The sequence below is a fragment of the Emys orbicularis genome, chromosome 1 (genome assembly GCF_028017835.1).
Source record: "Emys orbicularis isolate rEmyOrb1 chromosome 1, rEmyOrb1.hap1, whole genome shotgun sequence".
Taxonomy (NCBI): Eukaryota; Metazoa; Chordata; order Testudines; family Emydidae; genus Emys; species Emys orbicularis.
In genome coordinates, this window is record NC_088683.1 from 247,465,436 (window position 1) to 247,486,111 (window position 20,676).

At 44.0% G+C, this 20,676-nt stretch overlaps 1 protein-coding gene across 1 annotated transcript in view; it reads right to left on the minus strand.

Annotated features, from left to right (window-relative positions):
- VWA3B (von Willebrand factor A domain containing 3B) overlaps positions 1–20,676 on the minus strand; it is a 141,777-nt gene that overhangs the window by 61,209 nt on the left and 59,892 nt on the right. Inside the window, exons 21-22 of the mRNA XM_065423482.1 lie at positions 16,802–16,852; positions 15,649–15,868 (exon numbers count right to left, since the gene is read on the minus strand). Of these exons, the coding sequence (XP_065279554.1) occupies positions 15,649–15,868; positions 16,802–16,852 (271 nt within the window). The remainder of the gene's footprint in view (positions 1–15,648; positions 15,869–16,801; positions 16,853–20,676) is intronic.

Sequence of the window (20,676 nt, forward strand, 5' to 3'; positions counted from 1 at the left end):
GACTCTGATAACTATGTTACATTCTCAGAACAACATTCCCCAACATTTATAGGAAACTGATTGTGATCCGCCTATTAGAGTAATATATATTCCTTGTTCCTTAAAGTCTTATGTGTTCTGAGATACAAATATCTGTTCAAACCCAAGTGCCACTTCATCATGAGCACTAACACAAAAGAGGTAAGATAAAAACTGCTTGGTCCTAACCTCCCAAACACTTAACACAAATGTGAAAATATGAAGTGAGGCATGTACTATTGCAGCTTATTGCCGCTACACATTTGTGTACTGCTCACAGTGCTATTGCCATTAACAGTTCTTGTGTAACATCCTGAGGACATCACATCCACACTCCTGACCAGGCCTTCAGAACATCCAAAGAATAAACTGCCCCCATCAATTCCAGCTCAGTTTTTATGCTAAGCTTTATGCATGGTGGAACAGGATTTTGGGAGTTCATACAGCATAGACATGCTCTATAAGACACAATAATGTATCACGTTATAGAGTCTCAATGCCTTGAGTTGAAGTGCCCCCAGTGAGTGAGGACAAAACAACTTGTTTCAAGAAAAAGCTCTAGTCTGTTTCTGGGCAGTCCTTTAAAAAATTATAACAATTTTGATAGCTATCTTACAAATCATAAATCTCTCCTATGCCAGGATTATCATCCAAGGCAAAAATGAAGAGTGAGAAACAAATGAGGACACAATACATTTTACTAAATTAATTCTGAATTATGGAAAAACTGCTCTCTGAAATAGCTTTGAGATCCATACTGCACCATCAATTCGTTATTTTATGGGCCTATGTTATTATATGAAGCCAATTCAATTTAAACATAATACAAAGAGCTCTTTGTATCTTAAAGTTATACTATGAAAAAAGCCAACAACTCAGCATGAAACATATGGGGATTACCTTGTACTGTATTTTCTAATCTCCACAAAATAGTGATCATAGGCCAGCTGCTGCTCCTACTGAAGTCAAAGGCAAAACTCCCATTGACTTCAATGGGAGGAGGAGGCATACGTTCCATATATCTCTAAACAGAGGGCTGTTGGTTAAAACTACAGGTTTGCATTAACAAAGAAAATGGCATTATTCATACATTCATTATGCATCAGGAAGAACGTGCCACTACCTGAAATACTTTACAAGGAAAAGACATTTCAACTATGAAAATGCCGATAATTCACAGCTGTGCAGGTACCCTCACAACACCCACATTGGTTGGAACCAGTTCACTTCATCATATAGATTACTACAACCAGAAGGGACCATTATGATCATCTAGCCTGACCTCCTGTATAACTCAGGCAACAGAACCTCATCCAGTGACTCCTGCATCCAGCCCAATCACATTATATCAATGTTTCATTTAAAATTTAACTTCCCTCACTCATAAAAATAAAGCAATGAAAGAGCAGAAAAATAAAATATGAACTTGAAGATGATTTCTCCTCTTTTTTTTAAAGCATATATTCTGGTTGTGCCTAAAGGCTCGCAATCAGGATTTTCTTACTTTCCTATTCATTTACAGTTGAATTTAATCTAATACTAACAGTGCAGCTCAGCTTAAAGAATTTACGGATCTGCTAAAATTTAGAAGTCTGCTGCTGATCTTCCGATGTCAGCAGCTCCATCAAACAGTAGAGCACTTTTTGAAGCTGATGTGGATTTTACAGGAAAAAGTTGGTAACTCACTTAGGAGAAATTGTTTGCATTTTAAAAAGTTCTCATTTTGAATTTTAAAACAGCGGTTCTAACCTCACCAATGGGCATGGAAACATCTTTCATAGGAAAAATATTAAAGCACTTTTAAAAAACATTCTTGATATCTCCAGGAAATCTCTCAAATACTCTACTGTGAGGCCTGCATAATGTCCTATGCTCTACTGAACCCTATGTCAAAGAACCTAAATGGTTCATAGTAGGGCCGGCTTTAGGCCGATTCCCCCGATTCCCTGGAATCTGGCCCCGCAGGTAACAGGGCCCCGCGCCCGCACCTAAGAGGGCCCCGCGCCTTAGGCTCACCCGGCGGCGGCCCACTCCGGCGGCATTTTGGTGTCCGCTCCGAGGTCTTCGATGGCATTTCGGTGGCGGGGGGTCCTTCAATGCCGCGGAAGACACGGAGCGGACCCCCCGCCTCCGAAGTGCCGCCGAAGACCCGGACTGCAGAATCGGGCCCCGCAGGTCCTAAAGCCGGCCCTGGTTCATAGGGTATGTCTACACAGGGATAAAAAACCTGTGGCTCACCCAGGTCAGCTGACTCAGGATTGCAGGACTTGGGCTCCAGGGCTGAAAAATCATGGTGCAGACATTCAAGCTTGAGCTGGAGCCCAAGATCTGAAATCCTGCGAGGGTGGAGGGTCCCAGAGCTCAGGCTCCAGCCTGATCTCAAATGTCTACACAGCAATTTTTAGTCCTGCAGCCTGAGCTCTGCAAGTCTGATTCAGCTGACCCGGGCCAGACATGGCGAGGCTGCAGGGCTTTTATCCCTGTGTAGATATACCAACAGAGCCTTATAAGAGCCCCCTGCACTGGAGTGAATTTCACCTAATGGGCTTTGCCTGTTTCAGATGCACCATTCTCATAGACTAAGCTGTCAGCAGGGAATATGATTTTGTCACAATAAGTTTATGTATAATTCACGGCACAGTCATGGTAGAAGATTGGTAATTTCATGCTATGGTCACAGCAACCTTCTGGTCCCTCCTGTCATGCAATATTCATTCGTTAGTTCACTTTGATGTAGTCCTCTTCGCATTGGGATTAGAACAAAGCCACTTAACTGTTAATCTGCGCCGGGGGGCTTGTGGGAGCCTGCCCTTGCCCCCATTTGTCCCCACTTCCACTCTGACCCCCACCCCACAGACCTCTGCCCCCAGTGCAGAGATCCTAAAAGCGGCAGGTCTGGGTCTTTGCAACCCTCATGCCCCAAGTCCCCAGGGGTGACAGCTCTTGTTCTCTACCTTTTTTCTGTGTTGTAGGTCCCCCAGTCCTCAACATACGTACCCATCCCCCTCAACCCCCAGCTCACTAGATTCCCGACCCCCCTCTCCCCGGCTCCCTCAATCCCTGACCCCTCTTTTACCGCCAGCTCCCCAGATCTGCAACCCCCTTTCCCATCTCTCTCCCCAGCCCATTGCTGGAGGAGGGTTGGTTGGAATCGGATGTGACAGGCTTGAGCTGATTTCCACCAAGCAGCTGGCCAGTGCACTGGGCAGCTCCTCTCACTTCCCGCTGGGAATGAAGGGGTTTCTCCAGATTGGGGCATCGGAGCCTGGCATCTGCCAGTGAAGTGCTGAGCCCAGCAGCAGACCCCAACAATAAGTGAGAGAGAGAGAGACAGCAAAGGGTATTGGCGGCAAGGAAGAGATGGGGGCAGGTAGAAGGCTGGGCGAGCTGGGAAGATGGGGAAATCAGGGATCCAGTGAGCTGGGCATTGGGAGGGAGTATGGATCAAGAGAGTCAGGCATGGAGTAAAGAAGGAAAGAAGGCAGAAAAAGGGAGCTGTCACAACAGGGGATCTGGGGGAGGAGGAAGGCAAAGACCCAGCCCTGTCCCTCCTAGGAGGTACGCACTAGGAAGAGGGGTTTGTGTGGGTAGTCAGAGTCAAAAGCTCTTTGCTTACTCTAAGAGAATGCTTAATTAATCCATGCAAATTTAAGAACATGCACAATACAGCCATTACAAATTTCTCACATTATAAAAGAACGATGTCATAATGGGTTCTTCTTCATAGGGATAAAAAGTCTGCAACTGGCTTGGGTCAGATTACTCAGGCTGGTGAGGCTCAGACTCTGGTGCTGAAAAAAAATAGCTGTGTAGATGTTCGGGCTCAGGCTGTAGCCTGAGCTCTGGGACACGCCACCCTGCTCAGGCTTGGGCATCTACGCAGCAATTTTTTGCCCTGCAGCCCGAGCCCTGCAAGCCCGAGTCAGCTGACCTGGGCCAGCCGCAGGTCTTTTACCTCTGTGTAGAAGTACCCTGTGTGGCTTGGCAAATAGTATTTATACTGGCTGTCAATCCAAATCTTCCAAAAAACATGCCAGCATATGCTGATTATGATTGATCAAGATACTAAAAGCATATATGTGCTGCTTATTTCATAAGATCATAGAGACCAGTGAAGTGATTCCCAGCAGACTCCCAGAGAGAATTTTTCTTACAGCTGCACAAGCATTCAGTTTCTGCTCCCCAGTGGCAATCATCCTATGTCCATTCACAGAGCTCCTGTATCTCGAGAGTTCTACATACAGGATGTATGTTATGATTCACTGAAGATGTCTGTTACACTGCAGTGACTCTAAAGCTAGTATACACTGTACTTGTATGTTCAATAACATTTCAGAAAGCTGTAACTTTGTATATTCTCATGAGATATTTCTTTGTCTTACTGACAGCTTAGCATTAAGGTTAAAATCACAGGGCCAGATTTTAAGACAGTGTAAATCAGCATAGCTCCACTGAGGTCAATAAAATTGTGTAATTTTACATGAGTGGAGAATCTGGCTCAAATGTTGCAAGCTGTCTTAGCAAAAATCTGTAAGTTTATTAGTACAAATAAAGCTTTGAGGGACTTGAGATATAAACAAAAAAATTGTGACAACGTAGCATGATGCTTCTCAAGACTATGCACTAGAGCAGTGGTGCACAAACTGGGGGACGCACAAGTGGTACTCGGGAGGGGCGCAAAAGAACTGGGTCCCACAGGACCCGCTGCCATAATAGCAGAGGCAGGATAAAAACAGAATGGGTATTGCAGGGCGGGACAGGAGCAGGATTAAAAAAAATAGTCCTCCCACCCCGCAAACAACATGAACACCCCAGCCAGCAGCTACCACTCTCCAGCTGCCCAGCTCTGAAAGCAGTGCCACCACCTGAAGCAGCAAAAAAGTAAGGGGGAGACAAATTCTGTGAATGATAAAGGGGGGCATGACTGGAAAAGTTTGTGCACCACTGCACTAGAGCATTTTTAACTTCAAATTTTATCCTTACTCTCCACGGTCAACAAACCAGACCCTGTTTTCATGGGTGTATGCAAAGATACTGCTAATTGAATGTACTGCTGAACATAAAAAAAAAATAGAATACACAACAGCTTTGGATTCATTCCAGCCTACAAACATTTAAAGTGGATCATATTGTCTATAATTGTGTCAACATCCCTGGCATGCAACACTACCCCTGGTCTTTAGGCTCTTTCTATACTCAGATCTAGTGGCTTCTCCAAATCTTTCTGGCATGCCCCTCTTCCACCACCGCCGATTAGTGCCAATGCCTTTGCTAGAGCACTCAGTCTGGTACCTCAGACTCCCATCTGCCTCCTCTGAAGGCAGAAATGGATTTCCTTCCTCTGAGAACGCGCAGCAGCATCTGTCACCCACTAGACGTCCACAATTCCAATTTGCATAAACAAAAGAAGGCTTATTTAAATACAGAAAATAGAGGGGGGAAATCAAAGTAAATACAAGAAAAGAAGAACTAAACAAGACTCAACTAAAGCTTATGCAATTCTGAAACTTGTAGATGCCTTACTGCTTAAAAAGGTTTTAATGTATTACACTTCAATGTTCATTTGGTTCCATCCCTGCATCACAATCTCTCAAAGTATATAGTTCTTGCATCCTTTAAATGAGAGAGACCGTTAGTTCCTTGATTATGGGTCTATCTCTTGACAGCAAGAGTTTTATCAATTGTCAAGGTTACTGGGAAGGTTGTAGTGAGAGTCTATTCTGGCTTCACCTAAAGTCTTCAGATTTCCTTTATCCCCTTCAGTCTGATTTTAAACCTGGGTATGCTATGGAAACTGAATTAGTCTCATTGGCTAATAACTGCCTAGCTATGTACAAAGGTCTGGTATCTTTATCAATTTACCCTTGATGTGTCAACATACACCAATAGTATAGGTGTGCTTAAAAAAAAATCAACATTTACCACACTGCAATACTTTCAACTTTAGTAAACTTCCTAAACATGCATTTGGTAAAAACCCTGGGGGCAGAAGAGAGGCTGAATGGAAGCACTGTGTACTGAGATTGGCATTCAGCCATGACAGTATCTTTCTGTGGCTCAGTAAAATCACCACATGAAAGTAGGCTTCCTGTTGGTCCACAGCAGCAAACCAATTATTCTGAGACAACATGGGGAGGACAGTCTATAGAGTGACCATTCGGAACCTCACGTACCTGATATATTTGTTGAGGTCGCAAAGACTGAGGATGGGTCTTATCCCTCCCTTGGATCTGGGTACCAGGAAGTACCGGGAGTAGAAACTGTGACCCTGATGTTCCTGCGGAACCTTCTCCACTATTCCCAAAGCCAGCAGAGAGTGGACCTGTTCACGAAGCAGTGTCTCGTGAGAGGGGTCTCTGAAGAGGGATGGGGAGGGAGGGTAAGGAGGAGGCCTGGAGAGGAACTGGATGGCATAACCTGATCTGATGGTGCTAAGGACCCAGCTGTCGGTAGTGATCGAGCCCCAAGCATTGTGAAAGCAGGTCAGCCTGTCCCCAAAGTGGGGGATGACGAGTGAGGCGCAATGACTGGAACAGTGCTCTGGACCGAGGAGTCAAATGGGCGCTTGGAAGGCGTTGGGGGAGGGAACGTAGGCTGGCCGAACCCCGAGCCCGACTGCTTTCTCCTGTGGGACCTATCCTTCTTTCTGGGGTAGTCTCGTTGCGTCAAAGGAGGGAAAGGCTGGCCAAACGTGCTGTGGTGGGCACTGCTGCTGCTGTTGGACACCATAGTGGTGCATCTCCACTGGCAGCATGTACACCTCCAAGGACCGCAGGGTAGCCCTTGGGTCCTTGAAGGGGTGCAGCATCTCATCAGTTTTGTCTGAGAACAGTGTGTGGCTGTTGAAGGGCAAATCCTCAATGGCTTACTGGACATCAAAGGCAATACCTGTATTATGCAGTCAGGAACCCCTCCTAGTGGTGACCATAGAGGCCATCACCCTTGCTGAGGTGTCCGTGACGTTGAGTGTGGACTTCAAGGACACTGTAGCCACCAAGCAGCCCTCAGTGACAAACACTCAAAATTCCTCCCAGGAGGCCTTGGTCAGTTGGTCTGCAAACCTTGACACAGCTGTCCAGTTAAAGTTATACACGGACAGCAAGGCTTGCTGGTTAGCAATTCACATCTGTAAGGAAAAGGAGGTATAAACCTTCCTGCCCATGGAGGTCCAATCATTTAAAGTCCCTATCCTTAGGGGTAGACTTAAACCTTCCCTGCCTGGCTCAGTTGCTCATCGCAGTTATGACTAGGGAATTTGGGGATGGATGGAAGTAAAACCCCTCAAATCCCTACATGGGAATGAAAGAGCGCTTTTCCAAGTTCTTAGCCACAGGCAGTACCAAAGCTGCCATGCTCCAGAGGGCCTTAGCCAGTTCAAGGCACGCATAGTTTATAGGGAGGGTGACTCTCCCAGGGGCAGTAGATGACTGTAAAATATCCATCAATTTGTGGGTGTTCTCTTGCAAGAACTCCGCTTTGGTACCAAGGGAAGCATCTACATGCCACAAAAAGTCTTGATACTCCTTAAAATCCTCCGGTACCAAAGGGGAGGATAAGCCAGTCAGCACAGCATTGTTCGGAGATGAAGACGAGGACCTTAACTGATTAAAAACCAGCTCCTGTTCTACGGCTGACAGACCCAGACAGGATGGCTCTGGATGCTCCACAGGGAGAAGGACCACTGGTGCCTGGGCCTGCAGCAGATGGACAGTCACTACCACAGACTTGGCTGGCGATCTTGCCTTTAAGTGAGACCTCCATGATACAGACTAGGCATTGGCAGCCAGGAGGCACCAGGCCAGGGACCTCCGTCGCAATCATGAGATGTGTACCAATCCTGGTTCCCATAATGGTCCATCAATGGCCCTTGACACTGGTCGGGCGATGGAGAGCAGGAGGATGACCCCGACTCAGATGCAGAAAAGCCTTGGGATCCTGGAGACAGCAGTACCAGAGTATCTGATGGTACCGATGTCAAGGGCGGTGAAAGCTGTCACAGAAGCATTTGTGGTGCCGACTGCAGGGGTGCCAAGGAGGTTCCTGGTACCAAAGTCCCCTATACCGATCCCAGTACCAACCCCACTTCCACAACCTGTGGAAGAGAACAATGGGGTGCAGTGTCAACAGATCCGAGGGATCAGCGGCTCTATCAGTCAAAGGGGCTATAGTTGACGCAGCCTGGGAAAAGTCCTGGGCCAAAGGAGAGATTGGAACTGAAAGGAGGAGGAGGTCTGTAGCTGCCTGGTACGCCACCAAAGTGGAAACAGTCAGTACCAGCATCTCCCTCATTGTCACCGGACTCAACAGTCGCCCGGAGGCCAGAACCAGGGTTTCTAACATCCCTGCTAGGTCCTGGGGAAGGGCTAGAGGTACCCGTACATCCTGCATGTCAGCAACAGCTCCATGCAGGCCCATGCTTTTCCTGGGGGAGGTGGAAGAGTCACTCTGAGACCTGGAGCAGTCTCAATTGGTTTTATGAAACCTTTTCCTCAGCACAGTCAAAGGGGAATGGCTCCTCCATTTCTTGGAGAGGCGTCTGCTTTGGAACATGAAGCAACAGTGCTCTCTGAGCCCAAGGGCAATCTCCAACCTGATGAGTGCCTTGGTACTGAAGCAGGCCACATGACCTGTTCAAACAGATGCTGCTTCAGGTGAAGATCTTGAGCCACTTGAGTCTGTTTCTTAAACAATCTGTAGATCATGCAACACTCCTTGACTTGGGCCTCACCAAGACAGAGCAAGCACTGTGAGTGGGGAATTACTCTCCCAGACGAAAAACAATGTTTAAACCCTCATGAGGGCACCACCGACACTAACTAACTCTAACAGTATTACTAATTATATACAAGAGAAAAAAACTAAACTAGTTGAGAAGTTGTGAGGTTGAGACCACACAGAGCTCTGGGGTCGGCACCGCCTCATGTAACCAGGGAAGGGGCTACGGCCATGAGACATGAACACTGCCCATCTAAGAGTACTGCTAGGCAAATTTCTCTGGCTCCTGTGTGCTGGGCATGCACACACCTAAGTGGAATACACAGCTGCATCTACTCGAAGAACCGTTTTTCAGCAAACCTTCTCTTGGTACTCTATTCTTGCAGTTGAGAGTTAGTTGTTTATGCTGTTTATTCGTAGATTTGATTTCTGAGTGGTCTGGAGGCAGGGCATTCACAATGAGGGCCCTCAACTCAAGAATCTGTTTCCTTGATTGATTCAACAGAGCAGACATTTATTGAACAGGCACATTACAAGGTCTAGCTATTCATTTAGGATAAAATGTACCCCAGTGCATAAGCCACGTCCAATGTCCCATTCATTACTTAAGCTCCACTAAAGTCCTGTGTTAAGAGTTAAAGTGGTGCACAGGGTCTTATGTGGGCCCTCTGCACGTGAGTGAATTTCACCTTCAGGCTCTTGCCCAAGAAGGTGGTTTGATCTGTCTTTCTTCTTTGGCTTGGGGCATTGTCTTTTAATCAAAATTCTATCAAATTTAGTTATGTTTTTATGTGTGTGGTTGTAAGAAAAACATGTAGAGATTTTGATAAATGAATTTCAATACACTGAAAAATAACTAAGTAAATGCTCTTGGACTGTCAAAAGCTACAAACACAGAAGCACACTAAGAAGATGTGGCTTGAGAATCCCGATTACAACCTTCCACTAAGGACAAGTTATTGCTCTTTGAGGACTTTTTTGTATTCACGCTGGCACTAATGGTAGTAAGTATATTTGTGTTCCTACTGGGAGAGAGCAAAATTCTACTTTGAAGCTGACATGTCGTGCACCTTGTTGTTATATCTTTAATTGCATTCAAATGCACTGAACAAGGATCCTTTTGAAGTGGAAATCTGAGCTAAGTATGAACCTTTGTAGAGGACTGAGTCATTTAGAGATATTTCAGTGCACTTTATGTTTCTTTCTGAACGGGTTGCTCACAGCACTGGCAACACATTGAATCTTTGAGCTGTCAGGTTTCAAACAGCATTTGACACACTGAGCATTCTCTGTCAGGCAATCAAGATTGTCATTCATCTCAATATCTTTCACCTTCCACTTTCAACAGGCATTGTGATGGTCAAAGAGAGCAGAAACATCACAATCAGTGCGGCTAAAGTCAATCTCTGAGTTTTTTATTTAAAAAGCAATATTCAAAAAAGTCATATTGTACCTGTGGATACACCCACATGGCTCCCACTGAAATCAAAGAGAACCACATGTGCACATCCAAGGGCAGAATTTGCCTCATCAGCTATCCCTTATATCTTTGGACAAGAAAATAAAGTAAAATCACCATTTTCTTTGGAAGTGGGAGCCACTACAAACTCAACAAATACAAACTTCTTCTCCCTTGTCATCCTCCATTTACTAAAAGCAATTTGATTTTTGAAGCCACAAATGGCAATTAGGTGTCCAACTCCCATGGACTTTTAATAGGAAATAGGTGCTTAACTACCATTCATATCTTTGAAAATCTCCCGCTTAACTGCAGTCATAAGACTTTTGGAGGTGAAAAGCTGAACTGTTTATCTGCTAGAGACAGAGAGAGATTGGGCAATACCTGTTCCTAAGATTCTAGATGAGATTCTTGATGTGCTGCTGGGTGAAACAGTACAACCCAACTGTCTGGATTTCCATATCTGAAAACTATCAGCTCTCCAGTACAGGAAATATTGCTGCTTTTTATTAACAGAATACTAATATGAACCGTGTGTTGGTTATGTTAGAAAAGAAATTATTCAGCGGTAGAATTATACTGATTTATACTGATCCTGTGAGGTGTTGAGCACTCTCAAATCCCACTGAAACCAAAGGGAAGTGAAAACACTAAGGGCCAGATCCTCAAAGGTATTTAGGCTCCTAATTTCCAATCTGGGCCTAAGCACCTTGTAGCACCAAGCCTTTGCATTGTAGTTACTATGAAAATGAGAGAAACTTAGGGAAATGTTTTCAATAGCCATTCTAAAAATTGTGATCACTAGTGTCTCTTGATGTTCAGCCACAGCCTTAAGTTTATCCTTAGATTTCATACTATGCAATTGTTACTAAATTAAGTAGCTGTCTTGGATCAATAAATATTTCATCACACAAGTTATTTTGAATCTAAAGCATTAGATCAATTAAAATTTTAATTAATTTAAAAATCTTAATTGGAGAAGGAAAATTCTTTTCCAAGAAATACTCAGAGTGATAATCAGTTTAGCCTTGACAATTATTTTAAAAAACTGTTTATGCATTTTTATAAAAATTAAAAAATATTTATATTTGCAAAGAAATTCTAAATTAAAACAAAACAAAAAACAAAAAGAAAACCCACCATACACACAGACATACATACACATGCACACATTTACTTCAAGGCATTTTGTAAGAAAATACTAAAAAAACATTTCCATATTCGAAAAAAAAGAAAAAACATTTAAGACTAAGGCCAAAAATGTATTTACCTATCACATAACTTACAAAACGAAAACAAGAAAGAATATGTAAGCATATCATAAATATTACACTCAAACAAATAAATAAACTATTCTTGTTAAGCCTAAAAAAATGTAACATGTCACTACATCCTTAACTCTGACCCAGAGGGAGATATGTACTTTTGTTATCTCAATTTCAGCATTCTTTTTTATGGATACTGTTAAGTGGTAAATATTATCTGTTAATAAATATTGTCAAACCAAAATGGAATCTGTTGGCAAGTTATTCATAATTGCTGTTTCTTAGAAATAATGTTCATTGATTTATGGTAAACTTTTGTATGTATGTTACCTGCATTTGGGGCTGATTAATTTGTACAGGGAGGGAGTATTGATTTGGAGTTCAAATCTACTTCCCTCCATCACTGTAAAACTGTAGGAGAGCTGAAGGCTTGACACTGTGCCTCTTTCGCAAGGGTTGGCACTGTGCCTCAGCATGGGTTGGCATACTGAAAGAGTAAAATCGTGAAGCTTAAGTTTGGACTCTTCCTACAGCACAAGTATGGATACCTGTATTCTATACTGGAGCTGCACCCCCCACAGGTACTTACAAGGAAGTGATATACCAAGTTTGCCAGCTAGTATCTCACCTGCATACCACACCAAAACCAAGCCCCACACACATTCAACACTTCAGAATAGTTGCAAGCCCAGAACTTGCCTTCTACAAACTGCCCTCAAACACCCGCTAAGCAGGGGTCTCAAACTCAAATGACCACGAGGGCCACATGAGGACTAGTGCATTGGCCCAAGGGCCGCATCACTGACACCCCCCCCTCGCTGTCCCCGGCCCCACCCCCACTCCACCCCTTCCATGAGGCCCCGCCCCTGCCCCGTCTCTTCTCCACCTCCTCCCCTGAGCACGCGGCTCCCTGCTCCTCCCCCCTGGAAAGTGGTAAGCGCCACCAACAGTAATGCACCTCATTCAAAGGACAAAACACGCACTTAGTTAGATTTATTTCTGTTAAAGCCCCCCCACTGCACTGGGCTGCACCACCACTCCACCCCTGCTCTGCCTCTTCCAGGGGTGGCAGGTTTGTAGAAATGTTGGTGGTGCCCAGAACCTGCCATCCCCCAAACTCCACCCCCACCTGCCTAAGGCTCTGGGAGGGAGTTTGGATGGGGGAGGAGGTCTGGGGTGCAGGCACTGGGATGGAGTTTGGAGATAGGAGGGGGTGCAGGGGTGAGGGCTGTGGGGCTGGGGATGAAGGGTTTGGGGCATTGGAGAGGCTCAGAACTAGGGCAGAAGGGAAGGGGAAGGGCAGCCTGCCCTGGCCAGAGTGGAGGGGAGCACTAGGACCCTGCGGCAGCAGGTGATGCCGGAAGCCGGCAGAGTGGAGTGGAGTCAGCATGAGCTGCAGGCTCCGGGCAGTGAGGGGGCAGCACGTGAGCCCAGGGGACACTCAGGGGAGACGCATGGGCGTGGCAGGCGGGGCCGGGGGAGAGACCCAGCCCCAAACATTGGGGAGCAGCGAGCAGGGAGCTTAGCTGCCACATAAAATAACTTGGGGGGGGGCACATGGAGCTTGGCGGGCCACAGGGAAGAGCGGCCCGCGAGCCTCGTGTTTGAGACCCCTGCTCTAAAGAGCTGGAAGAGAGAAATGGTAACCATAAAGTTATTGCAATGGTCAACAATCTACAAAGCAATGAAAGTTTTAGCTTACCGAAAAAACATTTAAAGAATATGTTATATGTACATACAGATATAGAAATGTCCTACAGGAATCTCACTAGTATGCAATAGTAAAACTCACCCAAAGGGTGGAGGGCCTGCACAAAGCCCACTTAACCACTTAAGCTCTCTATTAGCCTTGTGTTTAGGAGGATCACAGGCAGAGAAACTGCCAGGGGGAAAAGAGGATATGTTTAGGCTGTGACTCAGGTTTAAGCCGAAGCTCTGCTTCCATTTACTCACAAAGCAGTCTCACTCAGGTCAGCAAGCACTCAGGACCAGGTCCTACAACTCTGCTAGGGAGATGGGTCAGGGCCTGAATCACTCAGACTCAGGTCCAACCTCTTTCATTTTACAATGTGGACACAGTGCAAGATGCAGGCCTGAGCCTGAAGGCCTGTGTAGTGCAGAATGGACGTGTTAGCATGGCTGTGAGACCCAGGTCCAGCAACTGTAAATCCAGATTTACAATGCAGTGTGGATGCTAGAGCCTGGGCTTGGAAACAACAAGTCCACAAGCCCAGATCCCACAGAACTGGGTTTACAATGCAGTGTAGATATACCCAGAGAAGGGCTCAAATTTGCTGCACTTACATGGCCCAAAAGCACCTCGAATGGAAATGAGGAGGTGCAATCGCCACTATTTCAGCCCCATAGATTGGAATAATGGTGGCAGATAGCCAACAGATTGGGCTGGTGGTGGATTCTATCCAATCCAATCCCTATGAAGTTCCCTGCACAAAATCTAACTACTCAGGCTTAGTACGATGCAGGGGCATGAATTTCACCCTAAATGATTACATTTAAGTATTCCTTTTCAGAGGAAACAAATCTACCTTTTGTTAATGAAAAGAAACATGAGGTATGTGTGTATGCATATATTTTTATAGGTGTGACTCCAGATGGCACAGAGCTATAATATTTACCCAAGAGGTGGCATGTAATATATCACTGGAAAACTAATAACTCAATGATCATTAAAATTTTCATGTGATATATGTATGTTTAACCCACAAAGAACTTTACAGGTGTGCTGGAAATATGTGATTAAAATGTGTTTAGATCAGGCGTGACAGGGGAGTTAACAAATGGGTTTTCTCCAGACAAAGGAAAGAGGCCAACACCTCAAACCAGGTGTGGACAAATTCAACAGGCTACTCTATTGTATTGGCGGTTGCAGGAAGAGATCATTTGCTTTGTCAAAAACCACCAGTGGGGAAGGAACCAGCATGGAGTCTACACCAGACAGCCTATCATCTACACCCAGCAGGGCAAAGGAACTTTATCTAGGGATATCCTTCAAAGAATACATTTCAAAGATTTACTAGACTATAAAGAGAGAGGAAGAAAAACCCTAAATTATCCTTCATCTGAAGAGACAAAGGAACCAAGCACTCTGAGCTCTATGAAAGGTCCTGGCCAGAATGCCTGGTCAGCCAAGTTGGAAAAGAGACTTGGTGAGAAACACTTATTTGAACGAGTTAGTTATATCAGGTTTTAGTCTTAAAAGTGTATTTTCACTTTTGTATGCTTGTAATCCTTTCTAGCTTTATTCCTTATACTTGGTATCACTTAAACCCTTTTTGTTAATACACTTTTTTTACTTTTACTATAAACCAATTTCGTGCTTTGATTCAAATACAGTGATTACCTTAACCCAAGTTAAGCTAATAAGCTGCTGGGTACTGTCTCTTTAAGGAGCAATGAACTTAATACCTTCTGTGAATGTTTAGCAAGAGGGTTGGGCACTACAGGTCAGACGGTTTTTGGAAAATTCAGGACTGGGGAGGCATTGGGGTCACCCTGCAGAAAGTAATTGGGTGGTGGAAGACAGGGTGTAACCTGTGGCTAGGTCTACACTACAGCGGGGGTCCGACCTAAGATACGCAACTTCAGCTACGTGAATACCGTAGCTGAAGTTGCGTATTTTAGGTCGGCTTACCTAGCGGTGAGGACGCGGGAAAGTCGACCGCTGCCGCGCTGCCGCCGACTCCGCTGCCGCCTCCTGCCGAGGTGGATTTCCGGAGTCGACGGCAGAGCGATCAGGGATCGATTTTACCGCGTCTTCACTAGACGCGGTAAGCCGATCCCCGATAAACCGATTGCTACCCGCCGGATCGGCGGGTAGTGAAGACAAAGCCAGAATGCTTGTCTGCTGGCTGCTGGTGTCTGGACTGTGAGCCACAGCAGCTTAGCATTTAAGATCCCAGAGATGCAGGGCAGGCAGTGACACAACCCCTTACTGGTCTAGTTACAATAGGGAAACAAACTTTTCTACAAAATAGCAGGTGATCACTACAGCTTCATCTCTTTTTAGAAGCATGATTAGCAACTCAGTCTGCATGTTCTTCCCCAGTTTGTATAGAGTTATGGTTAGTGCCAACCTATCAAGTAGCTAAGTGACAGGTGAAATTATCCTAGGAGCACACACTGAAGAACATTTGAAAGAAAATGTTTGATTGCCCTGCTAGTACAACCTACCATTTTACTGTGGTTGATGTGCGATACAGAGGTTCTCTGAATCTCCTTTTTGGCAGCTTCCTGAAGATCAGAGGCTTGTTGGATGTATGTTAACCCTGCCAGAATCTCATCTTCCAAAAGTGTCACATCATCATAAGAAACAGGCCAACCAAGATTTTCTAAGGCCTGTAGCAAAGCTTCCTTGTGTTCCATATACGAGACTGACTCCTCCTGCTCAAACCTTTAAAAAAATTACAACGGTTTACAATTATACGTAGTAATGTTTTTCATTTTCAAGACACTTTACAAATGTTAAGTAATTAAGCAGCACACTGCCCCTGTGAAGTAAATAGGTGCTAACTTCACTGCTCTTAGGGCTGTTCTACATACAGTTTTTGTACCATTCTAACTATATCAGTTTAAAACCCAATCTGATTAAAGTGCTACAAATCCCCAGTGTAGACGCAGTCATACCAGTGTAAAGGTGCTCATAATCAGTATAGCTTATCCCCTCACAAACCAAACCTTGGAGTGCTAGTCACTGGCTAAGCAGAGAAGGGTTTATGCTGATGCCAAAGATGATGATGTCCCAGTCCTCCCAAACCCTTGCCACTCACACTGAGCATAGATTAACACTGTTAAGGGGAAGTGCTTATTCTCTTTTGTAAAAGTGAACAGCAAGGGGGAGAAAAAATCCTCTCACTTTGTAACTCAGTCAGGAGCTCCGCCAGCTTTTTTGCCGCACTAGGCGGTGGAAGGTCCCGGCCCCCAAATACCGCCCCCGACAGAGGTGGCGGAAGGTCCCGCCCCCAAAATACCGACGACGACTGGGGCGGCCGAAGATCCGGCCGCTGCGGTCACCGTCCCCCAAATGTTAGCGCCCTAGGCAACCGCCTAGGTCGTCTAATGGGTTGTGCCGGCCCTGAACTCAGTGGGTGGCAAACCAAAACCTGAAGCTTATATGTTACCGTGTCACACATAACAATTTTTACCAGTAAGGTGTAGACAGGAAATACTTGAAAGTAAAATAAACTGGCCATGACAAGAGCAGCCAAAAAAGTGTGTTAAATATTTATGGCCTGATTCTCAAAGGTGCTGAGCACCGTAGCTCCCATTCCATTAATAAATGTTTCAAAAATTAAATTATTGAGACAGGAAGAAGGTGAAAACTTACTTGTCTCTTTCCTCTTGAGATAGTGCTCTCCAAATAATTAGATTTAGGCGCCTATTAAATAAAAGAAAACAATTCCTGAGGGAATGAGGTCAGTGTGTGGCTGATTATCATAATATCAATGAGTAAACCAGAACACGCAGTTCTAAAGATCTCTACCATGATTTGTATTCTGAAAGCACAAACTGTGTTCTTATCATTCAACTATGAATTTATCATCTGCAAAAGGATATAGGAAAACAGCATCTTCCATCTGGTAGCAACATGATTATTTCAGGGTCACTGAGAGATTAGTGGCAATCACTAATGTTTCCTGCTGGAATTTTAGTGGAGAGTTCAGTCTAGCACCCAGTAATCTAAACTGAGCAACAGCGCTGATTTAATGTCAGCCAAGAGCGTGCCCCCCCCCCCCCCCGGACAAGTTAACAGCTTCAGCATGAAAGCACTTGAGAAGCAATGTTAATGATTTTTTTCCCCACTTAAAAATCAAATGCAATCTCACCATTTCAATTTCTACTTCATTCCACTCTGCCCATTAAGGAAAGCTGCTGTGGTGAAAACAGAACTGCCTACCCAAAAGCACTCAAGTTCTGTCATTTTAAAAACACTACAGGTATTTTCCCTTTGTTGCAGATTATTTGTCTTTTTTTTTTTTTTTAGGCATAGATTACAAGTTTCTACTAGCCAATTTAAATTTACAATTGTATCCCTAAATGTCAACATCCCAACAATTAAGCCATCACATAACTATCTCTTATTTCACAATGCAGAAGCAAATCTCTGGGGGTCCTAGCTGCCATCATATAGAAAAGTGAACTCTGCTATATTATTGTTTACAAATGTCTGAGCTGGCATCAGTTCATTTCAGAGAAGACTCAGACCTTTCCAAACACTTGTCTTTTTCCAATCTTGGTGAATTAACTGTTGCACTTAAAAAAATCCCCAACAGTCTATACAAAATTAGATTCTGAACATGGGTTTCCGACTGATTTAGTTCATCTGCCAAGGAAAACAAGAACCAGCTCCTTCAGAATGTAAATGACTAGTATATTCATATTCTGCATTCTTAGCATGCTCAGCTGTCTATTTCACACTTCTAAATTCTACCCATTCATAACTAGCTCATTTGTAAATGTCTGTAACTATTCAAGATCACACTCTTTGTAGATCCCAGCTTTTTCTCCTTTGTTGAAGGATATTTCTCTGTGGAAACATGAAATTATTGCCATCACTTCCCCCCCTCTTAATTTTATGCTAATAATCAATCTAGGTATGGTGAGGTTATTGTCATGGTTTCTTCTATTCTTGAAACAGGCATGTACTAACATCTTGTCTAATTTATAGATGTCAAAATAAATTTGCGACTATTCACTAAGCTGAACCCTCGCAAACCTTGCAAATTCAATTATCAGAAATGTGATACTGTATTCATAGCACAAAAGACATGGTTAAATTGATGTTTCAGATGGAAATGTGGAGCTATAATTTGTCACTTACATCCACTATAGGTCGAAACTTGGCATCCACATATTTAGGCAAGGAATGATTTCACCTTTCACATGTACCCCACCCCCATCCTCAATGATATTTGCTGAAACTGTTAAAATCTTCATTGCAGCCTTGCAACTGCAATGCTATAGTTTAATTATACCAGTGTTTCTATTTTATAATCTTAGTTTCAAGGATTTATAGTTTGAGAATTTGGGATTTTAGAAAACTGCTTTTACTAAAAATTGGTACATACAGTAGAACCTCTGAGTTAAACACACCTCAGGAATGGAGGTTGTTCATAACTCTGAAATCTTTGAAACTCTAGTAACTTTGAACAAAACATTATGGTTGTTCTTTCAAAAGTTTACAGCTGAACATTGACTGAATACAGCTTTGAAACTTTACTATGCTGCTTTCTCTTTATTTATTTTTTTAGTACTTTACGTTTAATACAGTATGGTGCTCTATTTGCTTTTGTGGGGAGGGGAAGGGGGTGTCTCTTCTGCCCGATTGCATACTTCCGGTTCCAAATGAGGTATGTGGTTGCTCAGTTCAGAACTCTGGTGTTCGTAATTCTGATGTTCTACTGTATATGCCTTTTCCATGGTGAACTCCATGGTGCAAAATTCCATAAGCAATTTTTTTTGTCTCACGAACTAAGAAGAAACAATATTTTTGGTTTTGAATAATTTTTCACTCACTTCTAAAGGAAAAACGGCTAAAACATTCATTTTGAAATTTTCATTAGTATTAATGCTCATAACAACTAATGCCTTCAAGCAGTTTTATTTTTTACACATATTTGTAAAAATATTGGGCCCAGTCCTGCAAGCTCTTATTGATGCTAGTAACCCTGACTCACTTTAGTCAATGGAACTAGCATCAGTAAAGACCACTCATGTCAGTAAGTTTCAGAGAGACCAGGCATAATACTTTAAAAGTCAGGCCTGTGCTCTAGCTCTTCAGCAAAACACTCATAATAATCAGAAGACATTTTTCTCCCCCTTAGAACTCCACTGAAGTCAACCAGGATTATTTTTCAATACATTCCACAGTAGTGAACAAGATGGAAATAGTTATCAAAACCTCACCATTAAAATCAAGGACAAAATTCCCATTGACTTCAATGAACATTGGATCAGGCCCCCTAGAACCATTAACATTCAATCTAGTGAGTGCAAAATAAAAACAAATATATCTTAATTGATTTCCATAAATATTATACAAAATAAACAGTTTCCAAATCAGTTTTTACGTTAAGACCATGAAAGACAGGGCAGATCTACACTACACCAATGTAGCGCATCTGGTGAAGACGCTTTAAGTGTTAAGGTTGGTGTAACTATGTCGCTCAAGGGTGTGGATTTTTCACACCCCTGTGCGATGTAGTTATACAAGAGAAGTATTTAGTGTGGATCAAGACACAGACTTGGCAACAAAAAGTGGGAATGGAAAGGGGATTTGTTTGTTGTTTCACAAAGGATGGAATCAGACATTGAGATCTGTGAAGGAGAGTAAGACCTTGCCTACACTATAGTTTTGTTGATAAAAGTTATGTTGACAATCAAAAAGCGCTATAATAAAAATCGGTATTCCATATTCACACTCACTCCCTCTGTTGGCAGAGCACATTCACACTTGGGGCACTACCATCGACAGTGTGAGCAGTGCACTGTGGGTACCTATCCCACAGTGCAGCTCAACACCTTCTGCCGCTAGGTCTTGTGGGAAGGTGGAGCAGATCGCGGCTCATCTTGGGACCAAGCTCAGTGTCCCATGATGCATTGTTTTCCATCCCAGCATTCCATGGGCTTCCACCTTGCGACGGAGTACATAAATAGGAAGTGGTACTTATCCATGGTGTTGCAGGCACTTGTGGATCACCATTGGCATTTCACTAACTTCAATGCGGGGTGGTCCTGGAAAGTGCATGACACACACATCTTCAGGAACACCGGCCTGTACAGAAAGCTGCAAGCAGGGACTTTCTTTCTAGACCAGAAGTTTACAGTGGGGGATGTTTAAATGCCCATATTGATCCTGGGAGACCCAGCATACCCCTTAAAACCATGGCTCCTGAAACCTTACACAGGAAACCAGGATAACAGTAAGGAGTGGTTCAACAACAGGCTGAATAGGTGCCAGATGACCGTGGAATGTGCCTTTGGCAGATTAAAGGCGCGCTGGCGATGCCTTTATGGCAGGTTAGACTTCAGTGAGGATATTATACCCATGGTCATAGCCGCATGTTGTACATTGCATAATATTTGTGTGGCTAAAGGTGAAAGGTTTGCTCAGGGGTGGAGTGCTGAGGCAGACCGCCTCACTGCTGATTTTGAGCAACCAGATACCAGGGTTATCAGAGGGGCCTATTTGAATCAGGGAGG